Below are 13,814 nucleotides of genomic sequence, written 5' to 3'. Positions count from 1 at the left end.
TAGTAATTTTCATGGTAACCACAAAGAAAAAACCTCTAGTAGATACACAAAAATAAAAAGAAAGGAATTAAAGCATGTGGATAAAATCACAAAGCAAGACAGCAAGAGAGAAAGAAAGGGAACAAGGAACTAAAAAACACTCAGAAAACAATTAACAAAATGACAATAGTAAGTCTTTATCCAAAAATAATTACTTTAAATGTAAATAGACTAAATTCTCCAATCGAAATATAAAAAGTGGTTGAATGGATAAAAAAAAATAAGATCCAATTATATGCTTCCTACAAGAGACTCATTTTAAATTTAAGGACACAAATAGGCTGAAAGTGAAAGAATGAAAAAGATATTCCATGCAAATGGTAACTAAAAGAGTGGTTATATTTATATTAGATTAAATCGATTTTCAGTGCGGGTCACAAGAGACAAAGAAGGTCACTAAATTGTGATAAAGGGCTCAATTCATCAAGAGGATCTAACAATTGTAAATTTATATGCACTCAATATCATAGAATCTAAATATTTAACGTAAATGGTAAAAAAAACTGAAGAAAAAGTAGATAGTAATATAATAATAGTAGTGGCCTTCAATATTGGACAGACTATCAAGATAGAAAATTAATAAGAGTGGACCTGAATAACTCTATAGACCAAATGGAGCTAAAAGACGTACAGAATACCCACACAAAATTGGCAAAATACATGTTCTTCTCAAGTGCACATGAACATTCTTCAGGATAGATCATATGTTTGGCCACAAAACAAGCCTTAACAAATTTATGAAGACTGAAATCATACCAAATATCTTTTCTGACCACAATTATATGAAACTAGAAATCAATAACTGGATGAAAATGGAAAAAATTCACAAATACATGGAAACTAAACAACACATTCTTGAACGATTGATGAGTCAAAGGAGAAAGTAAAAGGAAAACCAGAAAGTATCTTGAGACAAATGAAAAAGGAAATACAACATACCAAAACTTACGGGATGCAGCAAAAGCAGTTCTAAGAGGAAAATTTATAGTGATAAATGCCTATGTTAAGAGAAAAGAATGATATTAAATAAACAATCTAACTTTATACTTCAAGAAATTAGAAAAAGATGAACAATCTAAGGCCAAAGTTAGTAGAAGAAAAGAAATAATAAAGATTAGAATTGAAATAAATGAAATAGAGACAAGAGAGATAATAGGGGAAAAAAACTTAGGGAAAAAGCTCCATGACATTGGTCTTGGCAACAATTTTTCGGACATAACATAAAAAGCACAAGGAACAAAATAAAAAATAAACAAGTAGGACTACAGTAAACTAAAAAGCACCTGCACAGCAAGAGAAACAGTCAACAAAATGAAGAGGCGACCTATGGAATGGGAGAAAATATTTGCAAATCATATATCAGATAAGGGGAAGGTTAATATCCAAAATATATAAGGAACTCATACAACTCAATAGCAAAAAGATTATTCAATTAAAATAATTCAGGACCTAAATAGACATTTTTCCAGAGAAGACATACCAATGATGGATAGGTACGTGAAAAGATGTTCAACATCACTAATCAACAGGGAAATGTAAATCAAAACTGCAATGAGCTATCATCTCATACCTTAGAATGGCTATTATTAAAAAAACAAAAGATAAGCGTTGGTGCGGATGTGGAGAAAAGAAAAAACCCTTGTTCACTGTTGGTGGGAATGTAAATTAGTGAAGTCACTATGGAAAATAGAATGGAGGTTCTTCAAGAATTAAAAATAGAACTAGCATATGATCCAGCAATCCCACATCTGGGTAGATGTCTGAAGGAAATAAAATTACTATCTCTAAGAGATATCTGTACCCCAATGCTCATTGCAGCATTATTCAAAATAGCCAAGACATGGAAACAATCTAAGTGTCCATAGACAGATGACTGGATAAAGAAAATGTGGTGTACACACATACACACACACACACACACACACACACACACACACACATACACACAAAATGGAATATTATTCAGCCACAAAAATGAAGGAAATCCTGTATTTTGTGACAACTTGGATGGACCTTGAGGTCAGACAGAGATAGATAAATATTATATGATCTCACTTATATGTAGAATCAAAAAAGCTGAACTCATAGAAATAGAGTAGAATGGTGGTTGCCAGGGACTAGGGGGTGGGGGAAAGGGAGAGATGTTGGTCAGAGCATATAAACTTCCAGCTATAAGATGAATAAGTTCTGGGGATCTAATGTACAGCATGTTGATTATAGTTAACAATAACGTATTACATACTTGAAAGTTGCTGAGAGAGTAGATCTTAAATGTTCTTACTACAAAAATAATAGTAGTTATGTGAGGCGATGGATGGGTAAAATAACCTTATTGTGATAATTATTTCTCAATATATACATGTATCAAATCATCATGTTGTACATCCTAAACTTACACAATTTTATATGTCAATTATATCTTAATAAAGCTGGGTGGAAAAATGAAAAACAAAAAAAAACCCAAGATCCAATCAACTAGTTGTTTTGTTACTTGAAGTCAAACAACTGGTCTAGAAGAACCTTCTCCTTCAATTGACTGAATTAACTACTATATTTTAATTAAAAAATACATTTGAGTAGGGGAAAAGAAGTTTGGACTCTGTAGAGTTAAGAAATAAAAATACGAATTTAAAATATTTTTAAGGAATCTTGATGAGGGGGAAAATATGGAACTGTGTATCAGGAATGAAAAATGATAAATATTTTTCTCTTTGACATATGAGGGGATATTAGTCAATGTTCTTTAGAAGTATTGAGAAGCCAAAGGATCCATGGATTTTTTTAGAACAACATAACTTTTAAGAAAATGTAGACTGAAGACTCCCTTTTCAAGATGAAAGTGGTGATTATATTGGATCTGGGCCAGGAAAAGATTTACTGTCAATATAAATGGCTTGAGATTGACGTTCAGGTCTTTGGGAGTTTTTAACCTTTAAATACCTATTGAATAGTTGTCAGATGTTATTGGCAGCTGACCATTTATTTTTTATTATTCTCAAATATTTATGTCACATACGTGAGAGTGACTAGTGACAGAGGCCATCATTCAGCAAATGGGTTACCAAAATGAGACTGGAGGAGGACTTGATGAATTGTGCATTTCACCTTAAAAGGTGATTTTCTACGTTTGCATGTGGCATATTAGCACAGAAACACATGATCATTAAAAAATTAGCATTGATATAATTTGAATAAATGTTTTTTAAAAATTTAAGCCACATTTCTTTCTTGTGTCTCAGATTTGCCTTCATATATTTCCTCACATTTCCAAGATATAATTTTTCAATAAAAAACTCTGTAGAAATAGATGATATACCTTTGAATAAATAAACATTAGGTATATAATCTTAATATATAGGTTTTATGATTATTGATGTGATTTTTTAAATAAATTTCACTTTTTATTTCAATTTTGTCATGGCAACACTTGGCAATTGGTATTCTAAAATAAAGCTGCTTGAGGGGCTGGCCTCATGGCCTGGTGGTTAAGTTTGGCGTGCTCCACTTCCACAGCCCGGGTTCGGTTCCCAGGCATAGACCTACACTACTCATCGGTGCTATGCTGTGGCAGCAACCCACATAGAAAATACAGGAAGATTGGCACAAATGTTAGCTCAGGGCGAATCTTCCTCAAGCAAAAAGAGGAAGCTTGGCAACAGATGTTAGCTCAAGGCAAACCTTCCTCAGCAAATAATAATAATAATAATAATAAAGCTGCTTAAGTTTTACACTTTGAAATTTTTACAATATTGTTGTAGTTTACATGTTTTGTTATTTGGTACTTTTCTGGTCTATTTAAATCAATAAAGTCTCAAACACCAAAATGTGGCACTAATTAAAACATACATGGTGTGATATAGTGAAGAAAAAATCAGCAGCTAAACTCAAATCTTGACTGCCATTAATTTTTATTTTACTCATTTAAGACTATGTTTCCTGATCTATAGAAGAGCACCTTCTTAAAGAAGAGGTCTAGAATTAAATGAGCCCCTACCATGCAGCAAAATGCCTGGTCCAAAGGAGACATTTAATAGATATTAATTTCCTTCCCTCACATTCTTAAGAGGTCAGTGGACAGCATAGATGTTTGAGATCTTAAGAGGGTAAGAATTAGCAAAGTGGTATAAGGAGCACAGGATTTGGGATAAGAAGGCTTGATTCTTACCACTTAACAGCTTATGACTAGGCAAGTTGTATACCAAAATCAACTACAGGTCTCTCCTTCTGGAATTCAAAAACATGTTCCAGATTGTTCATGTGCATGCAAATTATCTAATCACCACCACCAAAAAAACCCTCCAAAACAAAACCAAAAACAAGTTCTATAGGGTTTCTAAATGATTTACAGAAGTACTGTGTTTCACTGATGGACACGAGGACAATAATTCCTGAAAATCTTAATAGTCAATAACCTTGTAATTGAAGGAGAAAGAAAAATAAATTCTATGACCTAAGATTGCATACATACCAATTTGTTTCATATGCCTGAAATGGAGCAGATGTTCACATTTTCCAAAGGTGGGGGTTGGAGATTATAAAACTTTGCTCTAACTCATTTTTTTCCAATACCTGTAATAGATCTTAAAGTAGAACCAGAGATTTCTTTCTTCATTTTTAAAATAGGAATCGTATTAGCAATTATAGTGTTCTTATAAGCTTGCTCTGCCATCATTATGAGTTAGCTTGCCCCTCATACCCTATAGTCAGAGCGATGAAAACAAAACAGTTTGCACTCTGAGAAAAACAAACATACACTCACCCTGTCTAGCCCTAGATCCTCCCCGCAAAATGAAGCCTTAAGCCTATTCCCATAAGTTACTCCCTAAAGAAAACTTATGCAGTTACCTTACCGACATCTACCAATATGATAATCATGTAAGAGAGCTGCTGTTTGCTGTTTTCTCCTATTAATAGATCACCTATAACTTTACGACCTTGTTTTTCTTTAAATATCTGTCATATTTTTTATTTGAAGAGCCAGTTCTAAAATGTAGACATCTTTGCAAAATTTTGGAAGTAACAATTCTTTTCATCATGACTTTGTCTTTGGGCCTTCCTTTCACAGAAAGAAATAAATGAGATAAGGAATCTTGAATCCACAATGCTCTACAAGTAGTAAGCATTCACTAGTAAGCGCTCATTACTCAAAGTGAAAAGGGCTATAATAATGATGTGTCTGAAGTGCCATTTTAGTAAAGAGTAAGGAGAAAATAACTAGACCTTGGGATTACGAGAGAAATTTTTGTAAGTTAAGGGGAAAATATGAACTGTGTATGAGCGAGAGAAAGAGAGAAAAAGAGAGAAGGGAGGGAGGAGAGACAAGAAGGAAGAAGGAATGACTATCTTTACACAAGCTTTTAGACAAAAGGGGACAGGAAACCCCAGGCAGAGGCATGGAGGAGCAAAGGAGTCTGATGTTGTTACGATAACTGTATTTTCTTTGTAACTATTCCAGCAAAGATGATGGGACAGTGTGTCAGTATAAGTTCTGCTCTAGAGACAGTAGGGTGCCTTCATCAGGATGGCCAGCTAGCATTTAATTAGAATAAAGCAACACTCCAGAGGCAGCCACTACAAGTACTTCAACCATCTTTATTTCTGATCAAAAGTAGATGCTTCAGTAATTAGCACCACGGATGTTAGACATCAAGTTTCATAGTGGCTTTTTACTAAGTATAATGGATCTTGGAAATGGACCCTCCATGGTGAAATCAATGCTATTCAAGATATATGGATTACTTCACATAATTTAGAGATGAATCCCACTCCTACAAGTATCTAGTGGGGCCAGTGGCCTGCCCCCTAAGGGAAACTGTTCCAAGTTTGATTCCAAAACAGGCCTGTGTTTTGATAAAGAATATTCTTAGATGTCATTAGATGGTTAGCTTAATACTGCCACTGGAATATTGTCACCTTTGCCTCAGGGAAAACTTTGTTGTAAAGTTTTTGGGGAACATACACACACACACATTCATATGACAGAGAACTGGAACTTCTTCAAGTTTATAGGATGGGTTACATCCTTGTTTGTTAATAAGTGTATATGAAATAGAATTTGTCCAAGTTTTCTTTCATTATACTATGGAATCAAGGTGGGGGAGTTAACCTTCTCCTACCCCTAACCATTATAGTTACCTCATTTACCCAAAAAGACCTGAGAATCATGCAGGACTGCATTGTCTTAGGTTAGTTCTCAACAGCTGTGTTTGTCCAAAGGCCAGCATCTCATTCCAACTAGAACTCTGCATAGTCAGATTCCACGGGCGTGGCAAGGCTGCAAATGTAAGTTGGGCCCTTTGACAGCAAGTGCTTTCTTAGCTAAGAAGCCTGGACTTGCTCTGGAAGGTAACACAGAGGTATGCTGTTTTTCAGAGAATCACAGTAAATTTGTACTTAGAAAGAGAAGTCTGGCTCATTATGGAGGATAAAATGGAGGAATAGAGAATGAGGCCAAGAAGCTGGTGTAGGGGGCTCGAATGAGGCAATTGCAATTAAGAGTGAGGAAAAAGTCTATTTTCAAGAGGTACAATTAACTGATCATGATGAGTAATTGGAAGTGGCAGGTGAGAAGAAAGTGAAGCAAAGGAGGTAGAGGATGTTACAAAGAATTGAGATGGAAAATGGAGGATGACATGGAATGAGTGTAGGAGGTGAGGGATTTAAAAGCTGGGTTTGGGACCTATAACAGTGGAAATAACCAATAGGTTACTAGAAAAAATGATACTAAAACAAGAGAACTTGGAGAAGGACTTTTAGATTTAGGAGTTATTTGTGCATAAATGCAATTGAAGATAGGGTTGTAAATATGATCCAAAAAGGTGAGTGTTGCAGAATTAGAAGAGAAGTGCTAAGACCTGAGTCCAGGGAAAACAATAAAATGTAAGGTTATGCAACAGAGGAGTGATGTGAAAAAACCAAGAGAGCAAAGCATCAATATGTTCTATCTTGGAAAAATAGAACGCTTCTGATATAGAACCAATATAGTTGGGTAATGCCGATTGTAATGACTTGAAAGGAACTGGGTAAATATGTCCCTGATGCCAAATACTCCATCTCCCACTCTGATATGATGGCTGAAATTCTTGGGATTTGGAGTCCTTTAGACCTGGTTTTAAATGATGTCTTTCTAGTTGTGTGATTCTCTGAGTATCAATAACGTAATCAACAAAGCATTTGTCATTTAATAAATATTCAATAAATGGCTAATGAATCTGTTATCATATCACAAATAGTAACACATTATTTCAAAATATTCGCTAAACTTTCTTTCCCTGTTCTTCTTCACACTCTGTCTTTCCTTACCTCTAAGAATATTTTATGTATTCCCCTTTCAGGGGAGGTATGTGGTGGCCAAGAATAAAGAAGACATTGCTCAGCTTTGACTTCCAAAGTACATTTTTTTTAAAGCCAAGTCAAGAACATGGGGCCTCTTCTTAACAGTTCTCTCTTCTTTCGAAGAAGAAAGGACTTGTGGAAGAGTTAAGAATGGGGATTTTATGACGTCAGTGAAATTTTCCAGCACTGGAAGAGTAGATAATTATCCAACTATGATAGCACGTGGAAGGATCTAAGGGGATGTGACTAAGCTGCAGAGGCATCTAAACCATGTTCTACTATTCAGAACACGTCAAATTGGGTAAAATCATATCATTCATAACACAAAATAAACATTCAAAATAGGGTTAACAGATAAAGTGAGACCTGTTTATGTAATCTGCTTTTGCAAATATCTTCTACTGTGCTCATTGTGCAAACAACAGCAGATCTTTAGAGTATACTGAACATATAAATTTTTAAAAGGTAAAAAATAATAGAGACTCAGTGTTCAATAAAATAAAGGCTTTGAAAAGAGACCTATTTTCAAGTCCCATCTTGGCCACTTATAGTAATACTTGCGTTGTCTTCTTCCATAAGTTATTTAACCTCTGGGAGCCTCAATTGCCTTATCAGTAAAATGGAGATTATAACATTGATCTCAGAATTTTTTGAGGCTTATTAACAAGAATGATTTTAAGAATGCCTGGCACTTTGCTTGGCACTCTTTCAACGATAGCTCTGACATTGACTATTTTCTCACATTTCTTTGAAGCAGTAGCAAAAAATTTTAATAATTTGTATCAACAGGCAGGAAAGTTAGAAACAAAGAACAAATAGGCAAGTAAGCACTTAAAAGTTAAAAAAAAAGTTGCTGCAGCACAAACTTCACCCTAATGAGAAGAGAAGAAAGGTTAAACAGAGAGGAGTGTTAAGGATGCTAAACAAACTGCTCCTCTTCACATAAGTCTGACAACCTGCAGTTCTACTTGTGGATTTATTCCAGAGGACCCTGGAAATGTGGTAACATGGGCAACTGCTTCATTTTTCTTTCTACTATTTAATGCAAACTGACAGTCAATGAAAAAAATTAGTTTATAAATATGCTCGAGAAACCTTTACCATCTGCACCATTCATTGTCAGTTTACATATGCTTCCTATATTGCACATTTATCTTATGTATGAATAACTTTCAAATGACCAAAAAAGGAAAAAAACTTAAGTCCTTTAATGGGTGGTTTAGGGAACTCAATTTTAAGGACCTCAAGTTCCTCTTAAATTGTACACATATTCATGACTGACCAGAGACAAATAATAATCAAAATTTCTATGAAAATATTATTTACTTGTCCAATTGGAGTAAAAATATTATTCATTATTATGAAAACAATGTACTTGTGCACTTTCCTATCTATTGGTCCACACTTGGAGTAAAAATTAGCCTGTCTAAATATAGCTAAATAAACAGGATTGAAAAGACTGCGGGATGAATTCTAAAATACTTGGTACGGTTTATTATAACTGATCAGTCTACACTAGGAACAAATTGAGATTCATTTCAAACTACTGGGCCAGGGAACACAATTAAAAGAGACACTCCTTACCTATAGGAAAGTAAAGCTGGGCTTTCAGTACTGATTACAAGGTAAGAGAAAATGAACACTCTGATAGCATTGCAATCAGTGTTTGTAATTCACAAGTGCTGTTTGGAATACGAATGTTAAAAAGGTAGGTGTTGCTTTACAATTTTTAGAGAAAAATACCTATTGCCTCCAAAGCATCACACATATAGTTCCATATAAAAGATAGATTTACAAACTGAACATTGAAAGATTATAAGATCTGCTGCCATTGGTTATACAGGTAACTTTTCTTTCCCGTCAATAAAACAAAGGCAGGAAGCAAATAAGAATATTCAGAAAGTACATTAAAAGAGGGAACTTATCTTACCTCCATCCAGCTCTTCAGCCCCAAAATGATTCCTGTAGAAGAGCATGATTTCTATCTTGTAACACTTGTAGATGGTCACCAAACAAACAAGCAGCAAAAGGATAGCGCCAAGCCCTCCAGCAAGTTCAACTGTGTACATTAGCTCTAGAAAAGAAAATCGCAGGAGGGAATTATACCATATTCATATACAAAATCATAAATTTAACTTGATTTCACAGTTTTGTGGATGAGACCAGATGTGGGTAATGGATTAACACAACCTTTCGCTTTCTGCATGAGAATTTGACCTTTTGATAACTTTTTAGCTCTGTTTCCTTGGTAACCAGATAAGGTGGCATGTGATAACTATGTTGCTAAGCAACATTGCTTATGGTAAAAGTGAACCTATGTTGGTAGATTGCATTTGGACTGAAAGAATTATAAACACCTGATTGGAAACTATAATTTTGGGCTTGCCTGAGTGCAGCAACTCTTATTTATAAATATATCCCTTGTGGGAATCCTGCAAGTTATGCTTATTGGATTGATAAAGAAATATTGGTTCCTGTGGATATGAAGCTTTTAAGCTAGGATGGCTTTTGCACTCACCCATTGTGAATCTTGATCCTTCTCACCTGAGCTGTCACCTGGGGGTTGGGGCAGAGGGAAGGTGAGGGGTCAAACTGCGCAGTTCCTGAGGGGAAGTATGCCTGAAGAGCATAGAAGGTTGAGTGGACTACCTGGTGAATGCTGTCTGCTGGCTTCTGCCAAGAACCATGACTCCTGTCCTATAGGTTTCTGAACAGAGTGGTGCCAATGTGGCCTACCACAGTCTTGGAGGCTAAATGCTTACTTGGGCTTAAGAAATAGGCTCCCTAGCGGATGTCACAGCAGAATATGTTGGTATTATTTTCCTTTCACTTAGCTACTCTAAATTATTTTTCTTTTTCTTTGTTTCCCTTTCACTAGGCATGTTACTACATTCTATCCAAAGGAGGAATTTTCTTGCCACTCACTGTATACAAGTTCTCTTTTTCCTATTGAATGTCTATATTACATGAAAAAATTATCAAGCTATTTTGGGGATAAAATATTTGCTTCTATTTTCTCCTTTAGAGCTCATGGACATTGTAACAAAATCAAGGTTATCGGTATTTAAACATTAAGCCAGAATGCACAGATTTTGAAACTCACTTTAACTAAGTGCTTGTGTATACATGTTGTCCTTGATCATCATAGTCCAAACACTGTTATTGGTGGGGAGCTATTGTTCCCTGCAGTTGACAACTACCTCGAAAAGTACTAGTTTCCTTAATCACCATTAAAGATGAATATTCTTGAAATTATGGCTCTAAAATAATGGTATTTTTGATTCCGTAATTTGAAATCCACCAATGGGTTAGCTAATTTTATAGCATAGTCAACGTAGGCTTAGACTGAGAACTTTAAAATAATCTGTGGTTTTGCCATGACAATTACTCTTCTGTTACAAGATCACTCCTGAGATCTTGCAAAGAAGGTGAAATCATCATGGGTACAATGTAGTACCAGTGATAAATAATCTGAAAAGCGTGGCTATCATTTTCTCACAAGGACATTTTGTGTTTGTGTGTGTTTGCATGTGATGTCCCTTTTCCTGTGATAATTACAGAAAGGAACTCAGCCATATTTCTCATTATCTAGCCCTTCATTTCTAATTCAACAGTTTAATAAAAAACACATATAACTACTGTTTAATCAGGTGTATTTTTCTGCTCTTATTAAAATTAAATGGGAAATAGAAGAAAATCTTATTAAAAGTGATTGGACTTTATGAATTTAAGAAAGAAAAATAAAGTGAGTTATTAAATCTTTTAGAGTCTAAGTAAATTAATATGAATTGTGAAGTATTGAAAAGAACCTCCAGGAAATTTTTATATGTTGTATTTACAAATATCAGACAGCTTTATCTGCTGACTCTTATGAGGGACTATACAAGATAGCACTACAAAACTACCAGGAACAAAATATAAAATTCTCTTCAGTGTAATGTTTTTCCACTACTTTGTGAGCAGAAAGGATAAGGGGGTAGATAATTCTGTGGGGTGCCGTGAGTCTCGTTCTCTCATGGTATGAGTTATACTCCACCACGCTTAGAAGCCTGCATAAAACTCTAACTTATGCCCAGAGGCTAATTTATACACCAGAAAAACCTCATTTAAATTATACTGGATATGATGGGAGAGATGAGCATTTGGACTATGGTTTCTTTGAAGATTCATTCTGTTTTCTAATTTAATGCATTAAACACTTGGTATTCATCATTCTAAAATTTCTTGTGTGAGAAAAGAAATGGAAAAATAATGAAGAATGCTTAACTCACACTCTCAAACATTGCTAGTGGAAGTGTCCAACAGTACTACTATATTAGAAAATTTAGGGTAGTTTCTAATAAAGTTAAATATGAATCTACTGTATGGCTAACAATTACACTCCTAAGTGTTCACCCAAAGGAAACATAAGCAGATGTCCACATGGAGGCTTGTACAAGAATATTTAGTCTTAGTCATAGTAGCCACAACTGGAAACAACCCAAATGTTCATTAACAGGAGATAATGAATAAGCTGTTGTGTGTCCATATGATAGAATATATTCGGCAGTAAAAAGAATCAACTACTGACACATGGGTGAATCTCACAAAATTATGTTAGGTGAAGGAAGCTAGACAAAGTAATACTGTCTGTATAATTCTATTTAAAGGAAGTCCAAGATCAGGCCAAAATAAAACATAGTGATAGAAATTGCAAAATAGATGCTTTGGGGATGGGTGACAGGAAAATTTAGTGGAAGGGGACAAGAGGGAATTTTCTGGGGTAAAAGAAATGTTATGTATTTTTTCAGGTGTGGATACACGAGTATATCATTTGTCGAAACTCATTGAGCTGAACACTTAAGATCTATGCATTTTACATTATGTTAATCATACTCCAATTTTTAAAAAAAATTTGATTTTTTAAAAAACAGCCATTATAAGTTCTAACTCAAGGCCTATGTGGGGAGAAGCTATAAAGAAAACTGGGAGGCAGGACAACTGCTCTGCTGTAGAAAACTTCCCAGGCGTGTAATGGTTCTTCTATGTTACCCCAAGCACACTCTTCGCTTCTGGAGGCATGGCACCGGGCCTGGGCATCCAGCATGCCTTACACGCCCCTACCTAGTTGAATAGCTTTTGAAACAATCAAAAACTGTGCCTGAAACGTAATCTTATTAAATCAATAAGGAGGATTCTCATTTTCTTCAGATAGTATTTAAATACTGGTCTTTATACACATTTTTTTAACTTTTAAAAATTGAATATGTATAAATTAGAGAAAAATTATATGAAAGTAAGTCATTATTTTTTCAAAAGTAATTGCTCAAATGTGAATTTTTCCCATTGCTAGATGACATGAGTCACTCAAAAAATTATATATACTACCTTGAATACACTATTTACTAGGCCAATCAATCATATCGTCTGAAATGTAATGAGAAAAAGAGAGCAGGGTTGATGTAGCTTAGCAATTACAGAAATGATCTTGCGTCACATGAATACCTCCTTTAAGATACAAACATATGAAAAGTTATATATACCTAGAATATGAGCAATAAGCAAGAAGAAGTCTTCTGAGCCATATGATAGTCATTTACTAATAATAGGGACACCAAAAACTGGTCCGAAGAAACAGCATTTACAAGGAGCTAACATCCTGGGATCCTGAGAGTATCTCAGCTTTTCCCCAGATACTTCTGGAGTATTACATGCGGAAGCATGGTGTTCTTAGAATGTCTTGGAAGTCAGAAAAGAAATGTATCTTTCCCCACACTACACACACCAATGCCTTCTCTTCAGTTACTACATTATTTTTATGCAAGAATAATTTACATGCCTTCATATTATAAATGTGTACAGGTTAAAAATTTCTCCATTTGATTTGTTATTCACATTGGTTTATACAGCATGTGTAAACTCTCCCAAAGAAAACAGGGTATTAGATTTAGTTTCCACATTCTTTTGCTCCAAGCTGGATACATTCATTAATATGAGTGCTACCCATTATTACTTACACATTGGGTCAGGACAAAATTACTAGGGGTTAAATTCTGTTACAGTTCAAAGAAATGATTTGGGCCCACTGCTGTATTTTATCTTTACATTACAATGTGAATGGTGTTGCCCCAGCAAATGGCATTTTCTCTCTGAAATGGGATCTGCTTTTCAGCTCAAGTTCAAGTTGCCTGGAGTGGCAGCATTTAAAAAGCAAAAAGATTCCATTTCAGCACACTTCAACATCAGAGGATGGAAAGAGAAAGTGCAGACCTTTTAAAATCTGTTTAGCCTTTATGTTATTTTGTTAAAATGACAGACTCTGTCCCCTTTAAGAAACTGAGACCGAATATTGAAAATTGTAAAGCAAAATCGCTAGGCAAAACCTAAGGGAAACTGGTATTTGGTTAAACACAACAAATGAACAAGTGCCAAAGAGTTACATTTAAGGGCACCAGCAGTCA

The 13,814-nt window shown here is 34.9% G+C and overlaps 1 protein-coding gene across 1 annotated transcript in view; it reads right to left on the bottom strand.

Moving 5' to 3' along the window:
- IL1RAPL1 (interleukin 1 receptor accessory protein like 1) overlaps positions 1 to 13,814 on the bottom strand; it is a 1,280,310-nt gene that overhangs the window by 13,962 nt on the left and 1,252,534 nt on the right. The window contains exon 9 of the mRNA XM_070502686.1: positions 9,305 to 9,448. Coding sequence (XP_070358787.1) covers positions 9,305 to 9,448 — 144 coding nt within the window. The remainder of the gene's footprint in view (positions 1 to 9,304; positions 9,449 to 13,814) is intronic.

This window comes from Equus asinus, chromosome X, assembly GCF_041296235.1.
Source record: "Equus asinus isolate D_3611 breed Donkey chromosome X, EquAss-T2T_v2, whole genome shotgun sequence".
Classification (NCBI taxonomy): Eukaryota; Metazoa; Chordata; class Mammalia; order Perissodactyla; family Equidae; genus Equus; species Equus asinus.
The sequence above is the reverse complement of the archived record's forward strand: the minus strand, read 5'-3'. Positions and strand labels throughout refer to the sequence as shown.